The sequence below is a fragment of the Scardinius erythrophthalmus genome, assembly GCF_964197995.2.
Source record: "Scardinius erythrophthalmus genome assembly, chromosome: 4".
In the NCBI taxonomy this organism is placed as follows: Eukaryota; Metazoa; Chordata; class Actinopteri; order Cypriniformes; family Leuciscidae; genus Scardinius; species Scardinius erythrophthalmus.
This window is the reverse complement of record NC_138224.1, coordinates 32729882-32751160: the sequence shown is the minus strand read 5'-3', so window position 1 is coordinate 32751160 and position 21279 is coordinate 32729882. Positions and strand designations below refer to the sequence as shown.

At 36.4% G+C, this 21279-nt stretch overlaps 1 protein-coding gene across 2 annotated transcripts; it reads left to right on the top strand.

Annotated features, from left to right (window-relative positions):
* The first annotated feature begins 414 nt into the window (after positions 1-414).
* On the top strand, positions 415-8376 carry hpxb (hemopexin b). 2 transcript variants are annotated; one of them, XM_081364170.1, is made up of 10 exons: positions 415-629; positions 1152-1174; positions 1734-1853; positions 1975-2132; positions 2354-2507; positions 3004-3219; positions 3337-3429; positions 3757-3887; positions 4042-4189; positions 7696-8376. In XM_081364170.1, the coding sequence occupies exons 1-10, from the start codon at positions 565-567 to the stop codon at positions 7920-7922; spliced, it is 1335 nt and encodes a 444-aa protein (XP_081220296.1). In that variant the 5' UTR covers positions 415-564; the 3' UTR covers positions 7923-8376. The 2 variants fall into 2 exon arrangements, with proteins under 2 accessions (XP_081220296.1, XP_081220295.1); XM_081364169.1 differs by having other exon boundaries at positions 501-629; positions 1137-1174.
* The last annotated feature ends 12903 nt before the right edge of the window (positions 8377-21279 follow it).

Sequence of the window (21279 nt, the reverse complement as noted above, 5' to 3'; positions counted from 1 at the left end):
GTGTGACTTTGTACCATTTTGTACAAAATAGAACCATTTCAAAACTTTTCCTGGTTAATGTTTAACTATTGTGATTAACAGTGCATTTTTTTTTCATATTTTATGTAAAATTGACAAAATTATCCACAAATAATGATTTTTTTCACTCAAAAACTAAGGTACATAAGCTCAGATAAACAAGGCCTACAATCGATCAGTATAAAAAATAAATACAAAACCTGTCATAATTGAAAGAATTGATAAGCTGACAAAAAGATTTTATCTAATATTTGGTGAAAACGGAGCATAACGAGAGATTTACGGGAACATCACAAGTGTTATAGGGTTTTCAACACAGCACAAGGGCTAACATGATTAATGATTTGTTTTCTAAAATGGGGATTTTGTAATAATGGAATCTTCTCCCCTGTTCTGGACAGCTCTGTCTGTACATTTGGTCATGTTTACCAAAGGAATACAGCTCACACTCCAACATTCAACGCATCCACCCACTGAGAGCTCCACTATAAAGGCCCGTTGTAGTCCCTACTTCAGTGCCTTTTCAGCTAACCTGGACAGCTCATCATGACAGCGCTGTTTCTTTCCTTGTGTGTATGCTTGGCTCTAGCTCTGAGCAATGCCGCTCCAGCGTGAGTATCTGATACAATATCACATTATATCTAGAAAAGACTGCAAATACATCCAAAACAGCCTTTAGTTTTCTAAAGATCCTCAAATGCATTGGAACAAATAAGTATTAGTTTAATCACAGCACTCTGTCTTACATACAGTAAAACACTTGTATATACTTAGCTTTCTGCAGAATAAATGTGGTGAGTAAAAGCTATTTTTTAGGACATATTTGACCAGTATATTTCCATCAACCTCTGTTTGATTGTAAGCTTAAATTTGGGCTATCGTTGTTTGTGCTGTTGGAGAGCAATCAATAACAGATACTGACTGATTAAAGTCCACATCAGCATTTGTATTTATCTGGCTGCCTTCCAGAAATACCTTAATATTTCATCAGTAGGCAGCAGTTTGCTAAAACATGCACTTTAGCTACAAATTGTCCTTGCTTAATTCATGTTAGTTTTATGGGTTATACACTCATATAGCCTATAGTTATAGCTTAAAAGCTTAAATCTCTGAAACAGCTTTCTTTATTTCAGGCACCTTGATGTCATGATAAAAGGTAAGCATGAAAATCTATCATAATATTTTGAAAAATTGCTAAATTCTTGCCACACTGGAGGCTTTTACTATCAATATATTAATATGCTGATGTTATGTTAAAGGGGTTAAATGTGTTATGTTTGACTACAGACTGGATGTGCAATGGCAGTATACTTAAGGTCCTTGCACACTGTGTCTGAAAATTTTGTATGCGTTTCTTTGTATTTGTCATCCCAGAAATTCACCATGCACAGAAACCTTGCACACTGAGTTCCATGCGTATTAATTATATTAGTTATTTAAAAAAAAAAAAATCACAAAACAATACAAAATGGAGTCCTCATGCATTGAGGATTATTTTAAAATAAATTATTATTATTTTAAATTTAACCCGATCCGAATTTTTTTATGACGGATGAAAGTTTCGGAGGCAGTGTGGAAGGCCTTAAAGGTGGAGTCAGAAATTCCCGTCCGAATTTTTTACATGTTAAAAAATAAATACTCAGACTCAGTGTGCAAGGACTACTGCATGCTCTAGATGTCATGAATGATACATTAATGTAATCATATCATCATAGATGCCCCTGAGGAACATCCTAAAGGGGAGGAGCACCATGATGCCAAACCTGACCGGTGTAAAGGCATTGAGTTTGATGCCATCACTCCTGATGAAAAAGGAAACACTTTCTTTTTCAAAGGTCTACTTTGACCATTCATCTTTTATTATTCCACACCATGTATTAGAAATGTCCTTATATGGCCATGCCAGGTCGAGTTAAATTTAATATAGATTTCTTGATTTTAATTATTCATATTCAGGTGACCATTTATGGAAAGGTTTCGTTGGATCAGCTGAGCTCTCACGCAGCATCTTCAAAGAACTGGACGACTATCATCACCTGGGTCATGTTGATGCAGCCTTCCACATGCACCATCAAGATGATGCCACTGTTCATGACCGCATCTACTTTTTTCTGGTGCTTTTTATGAGTTACATCTTGTACCTCACCAGCTGTCACATGAATGTTTCTACACAGAAAGTACCTTTATCAAAACAATTTGAAATCAACTTTGCACAACTAGGAACTTATTCAAATATTTGTGTTCACACTGTGCAAACCCAAGCCTACAGTCTATAATATAACAACCATAGACATGCAGTTTGATGCTGATGAGTATTTTCTATTTTTCTATTAAGGATGACAAAGTCTTCAGCTTTTACAACCACACCCTTGAGAAAGGCTACCCTGTGGAGATACAGCAGGAGTTTCCTGGTATCCCCAGCCACTTAGATGCTGCTGTTGAGTGTCCCAAAGGAGAATGCATTACTGATTCAGTGCTGTTCTTCAAAGGTTATTGAATCACATATGCTCTACATACATATCAACCATGACAATTTAGTTATTTAAAGATTGGGTGGCTTTATAAAGCTGTTACATACTCAGAATACAACTATTATGGGTATACCTTAGCATTGTGTGTGCAGATTTTGTGGATTCACTTTATTTTGATGGTTTCTTTAACACATTCTGTTCACTATAAGTAACGTTACACCTACATGTCTTCTAACTGGTAGGGTTAGGGTTAGAATAAGTTGATATGTAGTTGCAAATTTACCTATAGTCAGTATAATGTCTGTTGGAGGACCATCATAAAGAGTTAGCAGATATTAAGCAAAAAGTCTACTAATACTCTAATGAGAGTTAGTTGGCATGTATTTGACGTTACTTATAGTCACCAAAATGTTCAAAAGGGACCATCAAAATAAAGTGTTTCCGAATTTGGTGCTTTGCTTATAGTATAGAGTGTGATTTGCACATTAATATATAACACAACAAACCTCTGCAGGAAACGAAACTTACAGCTATGACATCAAGACAAAGACAGTTAAGAAGAAGATGTGGACACACTTGCCAAACTGCACATCTGCCTTTCGCTGGTTAGAGCACTATTATTGTTTCCATGGTTACAACTTCACTAGATTCCATCCTGTTTCTGGGGAGGTGACAGGAACATATCCTAAGCATGCCCGAAACTACTTCATGAGGTGCGGTGGAGGATTTGGTGAGTCAATTAGTTCTGTTTTCATGTCCATTCTGAGCTTTTCTGTTAGTATATCTCTATTATATCTCATTTTACCTTGAATTTTTTACTTAATGTCTAGTTGAAATTGTTCCTTAGGTCATGGAGGTGGTGCAAAAAGGCTACGCTGCAGTGAGGTCAAGCTGCATGCTATTACCACAGATGATAAAGGGAGATCATATGCATTCCATGGTAAATACAGTATCATTGCAATCTATGTTTTCTTCTTTTAATATGTGAAAATTCTACTTAACAATTCTCACTATGAACTAGTTCCTTATTAGCATGCATATTACTAGTATATTGGCTGTTTATTAGTACTTATAAAGCACATATTAATGGCTTATTCTGCATGACCAAATTCTACATTCCTTAATCCTACCCATTACCTAAACTTAACAACTACCTTTACTATTAAAAAGCAGTAATTGAGTTTACGGAGGCAAAACTTGTAGTTAATAGTTAGAATAAGACCATAATCTAAAGTTTGAGCACAATATAACTATACTATACTTACAGATGCAATGTACTTGCGTTTGGACACACACCGAGATGGCAGTCACCATTTCCCTATTTCAAGGTTATGGAAGGAAATCTCTGGTGGAGTGGATGCTGTTTTTTCTTATGGTGATAATATGTACATCATCCAGGTAAAATAAATACTTAAAGAACCTAAGGTTTAAATAGATTTCCATTGCTATTATTTTTATCCTGACATTTCAAAGCCTTTTCTTTCATTTTTACAATTTTAAAGAGGTAGTGTTCAGCATGTGGTGACCAGATTATTTTGTTTTGCACAAATAGGGTGGTCAAGTCTATATCTACAAGTCGGCAGTCCATTATACTCTCATAGAGGGCTACCCTAAACCTCTGAAGGAAGAACTAGGCATCGATGGTCCTGTGGATGCAGCATTTTTGTGTCCAAAACAGCACACTCTACACTTTATACAAGGTAGGAATAATATGTGATTTTCATCAGATTATTCATCACCATTTACCTATACAGTATTTAGATGTTGTGAGGACAAGATGAGCGAAGGATGTAATACTAATAAGCATTTAAATTGAATGTCCTCTTCACTTCCTAGAGTGACTCCTATCTAAGATCTTTACTGTCATGCAATAATGCTGTAACATTCTCAGAGATGAGACAAAGGATCCAAATGCAGTTAAATAATCAAATAACAAAACAAGGAGAAAACAAGAAACCACGGAAACAGAACTATGTACCTCTAAATGGTAATGAAATTGACAAGACCATACAATGAATACAGGAAACAATTGCTTGCATACAAAAAGGGTAATTGACTAACAAGACATTCCTGGAAACAATCAAGGATTAACAAGGGAGAAATAGGAACAAGAAACAAACTAATTTTTTTAAACAAAAGCAAACACAGGCAGAATATGACACGGAGGTGGCAAAGCAGGAGACCACAGAAGGGGGACATTTGGGTGCCGGTGGGGATGAAGACCATGTTGAGGCAGAGCAGCTTGGACAGGCCATGACTCTTCATTTTTAGTGTGTGTGTGTTTGTCCATTATTGAGATAGGATAGGATAGGATAGGATAGGATAGGATAGGATAGGATAGGATAGGATAGGATAGTATGAAGTGGGAAAGAGAAGAGGACTGGATCGGGAAAGGTCCACATGCCGGGACTCAAACTTGAACCGCCTGAAGCGCAACCATGATACATGTCAGAGTGGCTCTGACAGGCCATGAAGTTTTAGTAATGACAGGGATCTTGGGAAAGTCAGAGATGGCACTCCTAGTCATGACAATATAGGCAGGGAACTCAAAGAAGGTCTAAGTGAAGTGACAGAACAGGCAGGGACGGCTTTAGTGGACTTTTAGTTTGCTTCTAGTTCCTGTTCCTGATGAAGCCTTTTCACATTTCCGAAATTCTCTGAAGCAGAAGTTGTCAATGTTGGCTAAACTTCTATAGTGGTGAATGGGAGACAACAGAAAATATAATTTTTGTATTCCTATTTGCTCCCATATCAAAAGAAAAAAAATCCATGACAGCAATACCATGACTTTTTTAAAACAGGTAAAAATATGGAGATTAATTACAGCAGTCAGGAGAATGATGTGAAACTTCCTCAGCTGTGTATTAGAAACACTCAAGCAGCAGTGTTAAAGGGACACCAGGCAACGTTTTCGTGTTAATTAATCATCTTCGTAAGTCGGTATATGGTTAAATGATTCATTACAGGGCGAATGAAGACTCTCTCGCCTGCCCCTACTTCCTGTAGGAAGAATATCCTGCTTGCAAGTTCGGTGTATCCTACCCGCGTCCTTCAGTCTCACAAAGTCTCAGACATCGCGACTCTCGCGAGAAGCAGGATCAGTTTACGGCAAGCATCCCCAGCACAGAGGCAGGCTAGCGATTGTTGCAAACGTGTGTAGGCTATAATGGCAGAGCCGGGGAAGAAGCAGCGAAAACCCTTGACGGAATATGCAAAGAAAAGGAAAAGAGCTTCAGACCGAGCGAGGGCTCGCACACGTATCAACATTGGTCAAGCTTTTTCAGAATGGCGAGAGCTAAAAGACAGAGAAGGCTCCAAGTCAGATGCAGACCTCGCATTCTTGCTTTTGCGCTTGTAAGTAACACTTCGATATTTTATTTCGTGCATGGTTGTACTTTCATTGCGTTCGATATATATATATTTTTATGCTCATGCCCACTCTCCCAAAAATAAAGATGAAAAACCGCACTCTCAAGGTATAATTTCATAAATTTATTGTAACCATGTCCACACAGATGCGTTTCGGCCTAAGCCATCATCAGTGTGTACTGTGCATTTCCCCTAAAAAAAACAAAACACTAAAGCAGTAGTTCGCCTCTTTCATATCGTTCGTTCTCGGTAAAAATACTAGTATGCATGACAACACAATAAAAAAAATAAAAAAACTCGCCATCAGGTGGAAAGAAAATATTACTTTACTTACCTCGGTAGACATAACTGGTTCTGAAATGGCCGGTTCCTCTGCTCAGCTGGGTTGACAGCTGATCAGCTGGGTTGTTTGTGGCGAGGGGGGAGGGACAACAGTTCGTTTTTATAACAGTGTGTTTGAAAGCATTTACTACCAGACACTAGGGGGGGCTTTGTAGAGAAAAAACACTCAGGCTTGCCTGGTGTCCCTTTATTTTTTTTTTATTTATATATAATTTACTGCCAAGGAAATATAACACAAAGTATAGCATTATAAATGTCAATTAATTGAAAATATGAAAAACTTAACTAAATTTGCAATGGTGATAACTGGAAACTCATCATCACAGTAAAAAGGGTCCATTGTGTGCACCTGTGTCTTATTAGACAATTACCCTTGTGTGTATATAAGCCCTTGTGTTTTCAATGTTCCTTGTCATTTGTGGCACGGGTCTGTTTTCCTTGTGTTTCCTATTTCCTTGCTCCTGGTATTTTTGTCATTTAAAAAATATTAAATTATTGCATTTGGTTCTCTTTCAAATATATGTATGATATCTTGCTATGGTAAACGCCTCAGGCGTGACCAATCCTGGAAGCACCAATTACACCACGTCTGTCAGCTGACAGGCCAATCACCACAGTGATGTGAGAGGCCCGCCTCCCTAATATATATCGCTGCTAGTGGTCCCTACTTCATTCTCGTTCTCTTCCCTGTGAAGCTCCTCCTCAGCAGATCCTCATAAGGGTGGCTGCTAAACTATTCAACCCATTATTCTAGGTACGCTGCTGAACGTTAATGGATGAGATTTCTCCTGAAATTTCTCCCCTGAATCAGACACCTTAAGAGGGGATAAAGAGGAGGACAGGTGATTGCTCGTCTCTTTGGAGGAAGATGAAGAGAATGGCATTAGAAATAAAACTTGAGGGTTACGGGTATGCCTTGAAGGATGATTGAGACTATTCTGAATGTGAGAGTGGCTTCAACACACTCTGCATATGATCGGAAATATAATGTTTTTGAGCAGTGGTGCGCACACAGACACATTGTCTTTTTCCTCTGTTCAGTTGCAGATGTGTTGTTTTCTGCAGGAACTGCTGGATAAGGGCAGAACCTTTTCAACAGTTAAGGTTTATCTTGTCACAATTTCTGCGTGCTATCTGGGGATTGACAGGAAAACCACAGGTCAACACCTACTCATGTAGGTTGGTGCGCTGCATTTGAACAGGGTTTCAAAGTTACTGATTCCGCCGTGGGATCTGTCTGTGGACCTTAATGCACTATCTCTGTCCCCTTTTGACACTTCCACACTTCCCTTCTCGTAGTTGCAAGGAAAAGAGATATGCTGAGAATTAATTGGTCTGTCAACTGACAGATATGGGGCATATAGCGCTTCCAGGATTGCTCACACCTGAGGCATTTCCCATAGTGAGATACCTCACATCTGTTATCAAAGTACTGTGGTTATGTAAGTAAGTGTCTCAGTTTCCAACATGACAATTGTCTGATTTTTCTCCTCAGGTCAAAAGATATATGAAGTTGATCTTGCGGCCACACCCAGAGTTGTTAAAAAGGAGATGCCTATTCCCTTCCCTAAAATTGATGCCGGCTTCTGTGATGCTGATGGTGTGAAGGTGTTTATTGGACCAGAATACTATTCATATGGAAGCCCAATGATTCTAGCTCTGGGCAAAATCAAACCTCAACCACAAAAGATCTCTCCAGAAAAATTTGGCTGTGTAGAATAAAGACTAGGCAAGACAACAGCTTCTGATTAGTCATTTTTATGAGCTAATGATTTAGCTGCATCTATTATTGTGCTAATAAAAATGACACTTGTCTGGCATATCTTTGAATCTTGTCCACTCAGGTTGTTAGTTTTAGTCCATGAGCCAAGGGCCCCAAATTTGGTCCATCGGTATCATCTGGGGGGACAAAGTCTCATTGTGATTTTTGGCAAGGTATACACTCCTAGTACTAGAAAAATCATGATAGCAGTGCAGGGGTGGTAGCGAAATCACTTTTTTTCAGCTAATGAAGTTACTAACCCCCTAAAATAAATTCCGTTTTTTGAAATCTGGTGTATATCTGGTTTAGGCTCATGCTAGGGATATTGTCAATATTCTATAATATGGTGCTTGGTATCGTTGGAAAGGGGACCTTTTAGGCTTTCATTTAAGCCCAGTATTAAATCCGTCTGACAAACACAGAGGTCACATTTTCTTTAAACCAGAAATAACACACATTTTTTTCACAATTTCCGCCTAAACTGTATGCTTTCTTTTATCCCTGTGGCATGAAAGAACACCACGGACACAAAACTCAACAACTTCAATACTCAAGGCACTCTGATGACTCAGAAAATGTATAATATACCCATACTATTTATTTGTGAGAGCCTTAAATTAGACTTGTGCAGCCAGCACAAATCTTCAAAATAGAATAGAGTCACTGAGGAAAGAAAGACATGGATATCTTGGATGGCATTGGGGTGCGTAAATTATTAGGAAATGTTCATTTTGAGGTGAACTAATCCTTTAAGAGGGGATTGGTGTGTCAACACAGTTCAATTGCTACAGCACAATAATAATAATAATAATAAAAAATTAACAAAAACATTAAAACAGGAATACACATGTGCCTAAAAACATGAACATTTAACATGGCACTGAAAAACAGGTAGCTGTGGTGTAAGTAGGATGCAACTTGCTACCCTCTTTTCACAGACATTTAGTGTGGTACTTTTCCCAGATCTCAGGCAACACACAGAAGTGTCGAGCGGAGGACGTTGCCGGTTGAGGTTCTGGAATAACTGCTTTTATGTCTTCAAAGTAGTACCAGACCTTTTCTCCCTCATATTTAATGGACGGAATGTAGAATTTATTTGGTCCAGCACAACTCATTGTGTCCACCTCATATTGACCATCTACAATCTAGAAGGTAAATATTAATAAGAATATTAATTATATCATCAATATCCACATATCATCAACAAAACCACATATCAATACCACCAAATAGTTATTTATACCTGTGTGATTATGCCAGGGAACAATGCTCCATCATACTGTACAAGGACCCACTTTCCTTCATCCAAAACTGACACTGCTTTTTCCTTTTCTGGCTCCACATTGTTTCGGAAGTCAAACTCTCTTGGACTGAAACAGCCACAGGCAAAATCACAAAAGCAGGACACTTCTCTGGTGTTGATAAGGCCTGGTTTTGTTGATGTTAGCTGAAGGAGAAAATAGTAATTTTTTAAAACTTTATTAAAACTCATATATATATATTAAATAAAGACAAACTAATATCAAATGATAGAATGTGTATGTTTAACATATCTTTAAAACTTAAATATCTCTCTTTTAGAGTTTGAATTAACCCACATAACTGTTTCATTTTAGTTGCATCCATACTCATAGCATGTACAGTCATAAACTACATTTCAGTACTCAGTTTACTTTAGTTCTCCTATTTACAGTTTTAAGGATATTTCATCCAGCGACCTAAAAATATATTTTTTCTCTTTTTAGTAATAGTTACTTTAGCCTGTTTGCATTTTGTTTGAAAATGTTGTTCAATATGTTTATTCACCTGATGAATTCTCATTGTCCCAGGTACTGTCTTCAGATCTGGTGGTACTAACTCAGCACTTGTTTTTACATCTTCCTCCGTTATCTTAAAGAGCCTTACAGATGAATTCAGATTTAGCTGCTCAAAAAGAGTATCAGCATCTGGTATGCTGGTACCATAGGACACAATTCTGTCAGCCAGGTTTTTCAAGGCACCACCCACTCCATCAGGAGCACCCTTTCTATGGGACGCCTCTGTGAAATTCCACGTTACATGATTAAATCCTTGCATAAATGGCACTGTCGAAGCTATATAAAAGTTTGTTTTGTTCCGGTACTGAGATGTGGGCCCATCTGAAATGAAGTGGATGTTCCTTGCATTTGGATGTTCCTCTCGTATGCTCCTCAGTACCGGGTCAAGGTGAGCCCATGTGGCTGTGGCATTGTGCTGAAGACAGGCTGAAAGCGATGCAAAGGACTGCACCTTCTCCCCACTAAGATAAATAACTCCAGTATGGAGGGTTACCTGCTGGTTGCCACCTCCAAAGTGAGTTTCTTTTATTTCTCTGGTATATTTACAAGCGTAGTTCTCACTGTAGTCAATATGAATCAGCTTTTTTATCTTCTGGCCAAAATTTTCATGTTTTACACGCACAAGTTTCTCTGTCTTTTACTCTACGGTGGACAATCCAAAATGGCTTAAGTTTACACAACTGAGACATGGAAAGTTTGTGCCTGGGATTCTCAGACAGAAATCTTCTATTAAGATTTTCCATATTGTCTGTCAAGGCTCTCTTTCGAAATATCTGTCCCTTTTTCCGAATTTCACCAGATTTGCCATTTATTATAGTTGAAACTTCATCTTGGTGAAAGAATTGACTTACAATTATGCGCATTAATCTTCTCTGGCTGTTGGGTAGTATTTCCTGGTGACCTCTTTTTCTAGTTTTTTTTATGGACCTCTCTGCCTTCCATGTTCACAAGTGCCTGCTTTTTCTCCCTCTTCTCAAGTCTTCTCAGTCTTTTCTTTAGGTTTACAATCTCTTTAGTTCTGTCCAGAAGCTTCTTTTCTGTGTGGCGCAACTTTCCCATCAATTTTGATAGTCTTTTTTTTTCTTCTCTTCATTTTGGGTGATTCTTTTGGGGTAGATGTATTTATTTGTCTTGGTGTCTGTATAGAAATCTCTTTTTTTTTAGGAGTTGAGCTGATGGAATTACACTGTAAAAAAATCACAAATGGAGAATTCAAAAGACAGCTTTAGAACTTTTGAGAATAGTGTGTTATATTAGTTGAATTTAATTATGATTTAAAATTATAATTATTCATTCTTGCATTAACATAATGTAAAAAATATGTGGAACTTCCTTGGTTCTTCTAACTTGAGAATTCAGCTCACCTTTCAAATGTAATTTTTTTTTTAAACACTAAAGAGCTAAAACATAATTCTTATATATATATATTTTTTTACTGGGACATTTACCTGTTGAGACAAGAATGGCTGTTCTTTTGGGGCGGCTTCTTGAAGAATTTCTTGAAGATTTTCTTGAACTTCGTTTGATTCTTGAATAAGCTGAAGTGAATCATCTTCCTCACTAGATGGTGTTGTGTCTAGTACAGCTTTAAGCTGTTTCTTTCTTTTATAATAACACTTTGAGTTCTCCCGCCATTGTCTTTTTTTCTTTTCATGTTGCTTCTTAGTCAGCTCTTCAGTTTTTTTTTATTTTGCCAGTTTGTTTTCGTTTTTGATACCTGGAAGCGGATAGCAAGACATTAACCCTCAGAGGTCGGAGATCACGCCGGCGTGATCTGCTCGCTTTTTTTCCTTATGAGTTGATTGAGACCCAAAATTCTCTTTTGACTTTGATTTTACAAAACAAGTTTCATACATCAATCGATTCTGTTAAATGTGTATTATTTTTGTGTATACTCACAATAAAAACAAAGTGTTGTGCTTTTTGCCAAATAAAGAAAAATAAACACGAAGCGAGTTCTGCCTTCTCTCTGTCCCTGTAGTCCATTCTGAAGCGCGTCCGAAAATGAGCAATATCTCAGTGAATACGCAGTCAAACAGGCATTCAGACACACAGGCATGAAGCTTGAATTCTCTTCTTTTTAATGAAGTAATTTATATAAAAAAACAAATATTCTCATCTTGTGAAATCTGTATTAAAAGAGAGCGATTCCAGTCAACCTCATTAGAGCTAATTCAAATGTAATGTGACTCCGCCCACGGAGAGCGCGTGCTATTCAAACGCAAATGGCTGAGGTAATCCGCGCAATCCTGTGAACGCCCCTATCATCAGCATGAGAAAACCAAAACACCAGTTTATTCAGAACATTACTTCACCGTCTCGCAGCGCTGTGAGGAATAATGAGGAATACGAGGAATACGAGCTGAGGAATACTAGTAAGTTTTTCCTTCTCGGGTTTCTGTTTATGAATGAACGAACGGCATAGATGCGCGCTGTTTACCACAGCTGGCAAAAAAACAATAATACGTGACAGTTCTCCATTATGGACGCCAGCGCTCTAAAACTTTCACAGAGACCTCAAAACAGAAAGTACAAATCCTTTCTTTAAAACGAATTTCGTTTTGTATCAATTGTATCTTAATTTTAATTTTTTTTTTATTAACAAATTTCCTGGATTTAAAGTAAATATAGGCTAGCAATCACAACATGGTGCTTGAACTGGAGATCATCATGAATCATGAGCCTACTCGCCTCACATGTCTAAAAAATGTGAAATATATTTACAGAAAACTGGTTCTACACAAAACCATCCAAAACAAACTATGTATAATAAATGTGCATTTCTCCGGTGCGTTCACTAGCCTACTGCAAAGATCGCGAGCCTATCGTCAACGAATGATGATTTTTTAGCAAACTGTATTGCTATACTGAGATGAGTAAAAATCGACTGAAATAGGTTGAAATAAAATGTAGGCTATTTGTATAAGCAACGTGAACTGCAAATTAACATTTATATGCCCTAATATTTCATGAAAACAACATTACAGTCAGGCGAAATATGAAAGACAACACTTGGTTTAGTAGATTTGGGTACAGTTTTTACTGTAGAATATACTGCCACATCAAATAAGCTTTTGTTTAGCAATTTCTATATATAAAATAGCCTACTATTTTTGTCAAAAATAAAGTCATCAACTAAGATGTTTGTTGGCTATATTCAAAGTAATGAATACATAGATAAAATGTAGGCTTTTTTTTTTTTTTTTTTACAAAGAAAGAGTACACTTTAAATATTGTTGAAATTGTAATTATTGTTGTAATTGTAACCTTTTTAATAAAATAGCAAAACATATGTACAAGATAGATGTAAGCAAAATCTTAAATGGTCAATTTAAGTCTTCTTCTAAATATCCTTTGTCCTTGCATTGTGGCTCAGCCAGTTTCACACCTGTGTGAATGGCTCATCATTATGCAGAGTGGGTGGTAATTCAGGTGTAAACCACTCCTCGTTCACGCCCCCTCGCATATTGGCTTTTCAAGCAAAACCTGTTTTACATCAATTTAAATCAATGTATGTTTTTATGTGAACAATAAAGCAAGACTATTTTCACATAATTTTGAAGAAAAAATTCTAGGCGAGGACATCCATTAGTCAAAAGTCTTATTGACACATATTTACTATTTGTTTTGTGGCCTTATTTCAGAAATTTTAGTTTTTAGTTTTTTCAATATCCATGCATAAACATTATTCTCTCAAAAATGAAAACATGTACATTCACGTGGCTCACATATTATTGTAGCGCTGTTTGTGCTTTATAGAGTGAATTTACACCTTTGCCATTAATATGTTTATAAGCAACTGAAAAAAGCACAAATGTCAGGGCATGTCAGAACATCTCAAGGGCCCCAAAAACAGCCCAGACTCCAGAGGGTTAAATAAGCAAGTCTCACAACATGGGGAAGAAAATTAACTTTTATGTACACATCATCCTATAGTATAAACTTAATGCTTACGGTGTGTGTGTCTGTGTCTCTCTGTGTGTTTGTGTGTGTGTGTATCCTATACAGGGCCTGAACTTGTGGGGTTGAGCTAAATTTCTTTGTACTGAATTTACAAATAATTAAAAAAATAAATTACAAACTGAAGCACAAATAAATACAATAAGAATGAAGACACAGCTAAAATAAAGAGTGCTTCAAGTTTTTCAGGTAGATCTAATAGAAATGTTCAGGAACAGTTATACTATCAACTATAATTATTACATTATTATTACACAATTATTAATTAAACTATTGATTTTTTAAAAGTGTTTTATTAATATTAATGACAGACTGCTGCAGATTTATATATTTAAATAGCCCTGTTATAGTAGTGGCTAAAAGGCTGTGTGTGTGTGTGTGTGTGTGTGTGTGTGTGTGTGTGTGTGTGTGTGTGTGTGTGTGTGTGTGTGTGTGTGTACGCTCATGTACATTTCCTAACACTGTGGAGTGTTTATTGCTGATTACACCTGCATCATCTCCAAACCTAACCTATCTCTCTCCTTCCTTCTGTACTCCTCAAGCAGTTCTGGGTTGCTGTATAATTTTTCCCTGAACTTTGTCAACCTGGCCATGCTAAAACTTTTTTTTTCTCACTTGCTGACTGCCTACAATGAAACAAATCATGAAGCAAAATATCAACAGTTAGAACAAAATTTTTAATTAATATTAAATCCATAAGGTATATTTAAAAGTAGTACACAATGAATAAATTCTCATTTCCGAAACAGAAGTTCTCTCTACCACAACTGGCCTTAAATGGTTGCGGTATATGAGAATGGTGTTTCGGAGGATGAGATGCCTTGGTATGTTTTGCTAACAATAGAGAATCCATGATGACTTAGCTAATCTTTTACTCAGTGCCTATAATTAGACATTAATGAAGTACAATTTTATAAAAAAAATTAAATCTAACAATTTTCTAAATCCAGAAAACTACTTGTTTCGGTAATGATAATCAATATGTCGTGTATACATTCTGACAGTGAATCTTTTACATTTAATTGGAGAGATATAAAGAGATCATCTTACCTGGTAGCCATCTTGAAGGAACTGGCCCATGTGCTTCTTCATTCAAAATCAAACTTTATTTAAAATTCTGAGTGTACGTTTTAACAGTCCTCAAAAAATGTTGCGGAGGATGAGAACAGCAGTCATGGACACATCATTTTCCTACTTTTTTTCAGTATTATTATACATGAATATTCAGTAAATTATTTTTCTGTCATCTATAATAATAATTTGTTTAAATTAAAACCTAACATACATTCAGTAAAGTTGGACGCATTACGGTAATGAGAATTTTCCCACAAAATACAGTAAAATAGAAAATAAAATTATTCCCATGTTGAAATTACACTTTGTGCAAGGTAGAGATCAGTATTGTCTTTATTTTTATGTTTTTTTATATTACTAAATAACATGTTTAATATTTAAAATCATTAGTGCCGTGGTGTTTTAATGGTTTCGTGAGAATCACCCATCTATGGGTTAAACAGTGTAACAGTAACGGCTACAGTGCAGTCAGGGCTCTCAAGTGTCACGTGACAGTCACTCATTTCGGCCTTTTGTCATGCCTTCTTGCCACACATTGTATTTCTCATGCGGAAAAAACTATTTATAATATATTTAACCCCCTGAGGTCGGCGGTATCGCCGGCGATACCAGCTCGCTTTTTTTTTAGCACTGTAAAAGAAACTCATAAATACTCTGTTGACTTTGATTTTCCATAGGAGTTTCATACATCAATCGATTCTGTTAACCTGTTAACCGTTGCCAGTGATCAGATTTAATGTTATACCTTGACAAACTATACATCATTGAAAAGATATAAGACTCAAGTTTCAGTATTTGACCACTATTGTATTCTGAGAAACTTATAGCGACAGTTATTTCTTAATTTCTGTCAGGAGTTATGAAATGAAAAAATGAGTCGATACCTTTAATATGAATTATGCGCGTCAGCCGCTTTCATTCATAAAAAAAACTCTGTGCTGTCGTCATGACAGCGATACACAAAACAACGTCCCTCAGGGCTTTTAGCTCAAAAATGTGCAGATTTGGAGAAATATTGATAGATTCTCATAGGTTTACATCAGATTTCTATTGACAGGAATAATATTTATTGAATTTATACCCAAATGCGTCGATGTAATCTTTATGAGCGTTTGGCACTCTCATTTACTGTGTTTTCAATTCATACCAATAGCCTGAGGGCGCTACATGCACAATAATAGTCCATATATGGAACATGAAGAAGAGCCATAATCATGTGACATTCCAGGACGTCACTGATACACATAAAAGCTAACAAGAGATCGCGCTGTATAACATGCAAATAAAGATGTTTTGAAGACAATAAACATGATTGCAATGATATTTGAGTTACCTGTGTTTTTCAAGCCATGCCATGTATTTTCATAATAATAGATTATATTTATAATGTAATGCTAATCTATATAGACCATCATTGTGCAGAATATGATCAAATAGTATATTTTCTGTCTGATTTTTTTATCTGATGTCAAATTAGATCACAGAAGATTATTTAAAACACTTCACTTGCGTTTTAAAGTAAGTTTGGAGCACAAACATGGTTTTAATCTCATAAATTGTCATGTATTGATGGTGTGCTTAGCTAACATTCTAGCTAGCTCTAGGTGCTTCTATCTTGAAAAAAAATTAACTAAATACAGAGTTTTAGACTTATCATCTTCATATTTTAAATATAATATGGTCAGACATGTGGCTTTAGCTGCAGTGCATTTCTAGATTGCTACAGTGTCAACTTCAATTTTATTTTCATGAAGATGTTTCATAAAAATAAATTTCTAATAACTTTACAAAACTTTAAAGCTATTTATAACAATTTTTTTCATTATGACAATAATTAATTCTACATTTACAATAAACTGCCAGGTGTCAGCTTTCAAATGAGATCATACTTGTGCTTTTAGTGCAAAGGGTTCATGAACTGTATCTGTTTCAGTTTGGGTATGTCATTTCTGGGGATTTTTCAAAAGTGGGGTTGCAGCTTAACAGGTTAAATGTGTATTATTTTTGTGTATACTCACAATAAAAACAAAGTGTTGTGCTTTTTGCCAAATAAAGAAAAATAAATACAAAGCGAGTTCTGCCTTCTTTCTGCCAGTGAAGTCCATTCTGAAACGCGTCCGAAAATGAACAATAACTCAGCGAATACTCAGTCAAACAGGCATACAGACACACAGGCATGAAGCTTGAATTCTGTTCTTTTAAATGAAGTAATTTATATAAAAAACAAATATTCTCATCTTGTGAAATCTGTATTAAAAGAGAGCGATTCCAGTCGAGCTCATTACAGCTCATTCAAATGTAATGTGACATGCCCACGGAGAACACGCGCTATTCAAACGCAAATGATTGAGGCAATCCACGCAAACCTGTGAGCGCCCCCATATCAGCTCGAGAAAACACAAGTTTACTCAGATCATTACTTGTTTACACCGTCTCGCAGCGCTGTGAGGAATAATAATAATGGAAAATGTACCTCAGAAGTGCGGGTATATCGAGGAGTGAGCTGAGGAATACTGTAGTAAGTTTTTTTTCCTTCTCAAGTGAATCGCGTTTCTGTTTATGAATGAATGAACGGCAGAGATGCGCACTGTTTACCACAGTTCGCAAAAAGACAGTTTAAATTTAAATCGCGTGTGTGAATGAAAGGCCTATAATCATTTTTTTTTACAAAGAAAGAGTACACTTGAAATATTGTTGAAATTGTAATTATTGTTGTAATTGTAACCTTTTTAACCTGTTAAGCTGCAACGCCACTTTTGAAAAATCCCCAGAAATGACATACCCAAACTTAAACAGATACAGTTCATGAACCCTTTGCACTAAAAACACAAGTATGATCTCATTTGAAAGCTGACACCTGGCAGTTTATTGTAAATGTAGAATTAATTATTGTCATAATGAAAAAAAATTGTTATAAATAGCTTCAAAGTTTTGTAAAGTTATTAGAAATTAATTTTTATGAAACATCCTCATGAAAATAAAATTGAAGTTGGCACTGGAGCAATCTAGAAATGCACTACAGCTAAAGCCACATGTCTAAACATTTTATGTTTAAAATCTGAAGATAATAAGTCCAAAACTCTGTATTTAGTTAAATGTTTTTCAAGACCATGTCAATGACTTTATTTTGATTTGCTACTTTAAAATGCTACTGATGTTTATTGCCATCTTCTAAACATCAATTCAGTATATTGTCTCTATTGTTTTGTGGTGCAAACGAGCCCCATTTGAGTCTCAGTCTCCCCCTGCACACATTCACACCTCTCCAGCCTGGTTATGGCTCGAAATATGCATTTCTTTTGTCTGCATTATAGTTACTAACGACTGGCTATTCACAAGCTATTCATAGGGTTTCAATCCCTAATTTCTTTTATCAAAGTTCTCACTTAACATTTAAAAACTGGATCAAATGCCCTGCTTGAATTTCAGTAAGCATATTTAGAAATAAAACATAAAAGGATAACTGCTATATGTGGCAGGTGCACCTAGGGCTAGCTAGCATGTTAGCTTAGCACACCATCAATACACGACAATTTATGAGATTAAAACCATGTTTGTGCTCCAAACTTAATTTATAACGCAAGTCGAGTGTTTTAAATAATCTTCTGTGATATAATTTCGCTTCAGATAAAAAAAAATCAGACAGAAAAAATATATATATATTTTATTCTGCACAATGATAAAGTCTATATCGATTAGCATTACATTATAAATATAATCTATTATTATGGAAATACCTGACATTACTCGAAGAACACAGGTAAACCAAATATCATTTCAATCATGTTTATTGTCTTCAAAACATGTTATAGCGATCTCTGATAGCTTTGAATGTGTTCGAGGCTTCCTGGAATGTCACATGATCATGCCTCTTCTTCATGTTTTATATATGGACTATTATTGTGCATGTAGCGCCCTCAGGCTGTTGGTATGGATTGAAAACACAATACATCACAGTATCCAGCACTCATAATGATTACATCGACGCATTTGGGCATAAATTCAATAAATATTATTCCTGTCTATAGAAATCTGATGAAAACCTATGAAAATATATCAATATTTCTCCAAATCTGCACATTTTTGAGCTAAAGCCCTGAGGGACGTTGTTTTGTGTATCGCTGTCATGACGACAGCACGGGAGTTTTTTATGAATGAAAGCGGTTGACGCGCATAATTCATATTAAAGGTATCGACTCATTTTTTCATTTCATAACTCCTGACACAAATTAAGACATAACTGTCACTATAAGTTTTTCAGAATACAATAGTGGTCAAATACTGAAACTTGAGTCTTATATCTTTTTAATGATGTATAGTTTGTCAATGTATAACATTAAATCTGATAGTAATTTTTAACTAAATAAAAAAAAAACGCTTCAGTGCGCCGACGCACTGGTGAAGCTTAACAGGTTAATAAAATAGCAAAACATATTAACAAGATAGATGTAAGCAAAATCTTAAATGGTCAATATAAGTCTTCTTCTAAATATATCTTTTGTCCTTGCATTGTGGCTCAGTCAGTGTCACACCTGAATGAATGGCTAATTATGCAGAGTGGGTGGGACATTGTATTCTCAGGTGTAAACCACTCCTCGTTCACGCCCCCCTCGCATATTGGCTTTCCAGGCAAAACCTGTTTTACATCAATTTAAATCAATGTATTGTTTTATGTGAACAATAAAGCAAGACTATTTTCACATAATTTTGAAGCCAGAACTCGAAGCGACAACATCCATTAGTCAAAAGTCTTATTGACACATATTTATTATGAGTTTTGTGGTCTTATTTCAGCAACTTTCATTTTTATTTTTTTCAATAACCACGCATAAACATTATTCTCTTAAAAATTAAAAAATATACATGCATGGTGATCACATATTTTGGTAGCCTTGTTTGTGCTATATAGAGTGAATTTACACCTTTGCCATTAACATGTTTATAAATAACTGAAAAAAACACAAATGTCAGAGCATGTCAGAACACCTCCAGGGCCCAGAAAACCGCTCAGACTCCAGAGGGTTAATATGCCGCAGCGCCCAAAATGTCTCTGGCCGCGCTAATTCTCTAATTCCACTAATTCTCATTATGGAACCGGCAGGAATCAATCGCTGTAAAAATAAAGAGATGAGCAGCGCGCCGTCCGTGCAGCTTCAGATTTATAATGGACGTGCTCTGCTGTAGAGATGCTGCGGCAAATGTGTCACGTTTGAGCTCCGTGTATTTCTGCCGTAGTTTCGGGTTTCCACCTCCGATGTAGAGCAGCGTACATCCACTTCCCTAAACTTTGTCTCATTCAGAGACCAGATACCCAAACGGGGCTCTGAGTCTGTCAGAAGGTCTGAGATCTACCGTATCAGCAGAGCAATCACGTAATGCACATCAGACTAAGATTTTTTTCTGAAATATAGTGACTTTATTCTTGTAATAGCCTATTAACCTCCTAGGGCTTAGCATACATGCCAACCCTCCCGATTTTTCCGGGAGACTCCCGAATTTCAAAGCCCCTCCCGAAAATCTCCCGGACCGACCTTTCTCCCGAATTTCTCCCGATTTCCACCCGGACAACAATATCGCTACACCATCCGTCACTGGGCGCCGTTTCAGTCCAAACGCTTGCGCTCCCATGGCGTCTGTCGTTGCTATGCAACCAAACTGCGCTCTCCATGATGACGACGAAGAAGTATCAGCAAAGGGTTAATTGATTTCTAGCCCTCGCATTAGCTTTACTACTAGATATATTTCTGGAGATGAGAAGGAAAAACCCGCCTGGAAAAACTAGCGCACCACGTTGCTTCCATTATGAGCGTGCTCACCGCGGCCGAGCGCCTACGGTTGAAATAACGACCTTGAGCGCAAAAAAGACTCGATATGTGAACGGCCCCTAGAAGCATACGTCTGAAATGAAAGGCAAGAACAGCTATTTATTTAGCTTTAGACTGTTACATGAAAATGTAAAAATGAAATGTCATAATTATAATGTTTTGAGAGTTTACTTAAGTAATTGTTGAATTAGGCTAAGAATTAATAAATGTTTATTGATAAGACCTAGCTATTTCATGTATTTTCATTTACAGTAGCATGAACCACGAGTAGTCGAGTAATATTTTGATAAGAAATCGACTAGCAGAAATCAGTAGTCGTGCAACCCCTAGTAGAGGAGTGTTGTTGTTATTGTACAAATTAGGGTCTAACCTCCTGAGGAGAGGCCTTAAGGAATTGAATTTGTCAAATAAATGAATTATTGCAAATAATGACATGCAAATTTGGAAAAAAAGTGTAAAACTAGCAACTTTGTAGGTTGCTAAACATGAAGTACACGTAAGTGTACTTATGGACTGATGCTCCTCGAAACAGCTAATATGCTAGTAAACATGCACACACGTAAAATGGGAAAAAAGCTAGCTCTGATGCAGCTAAAAAGCTGTACATGGTCCCAATGAAATAAATAACAATTAAATCACTA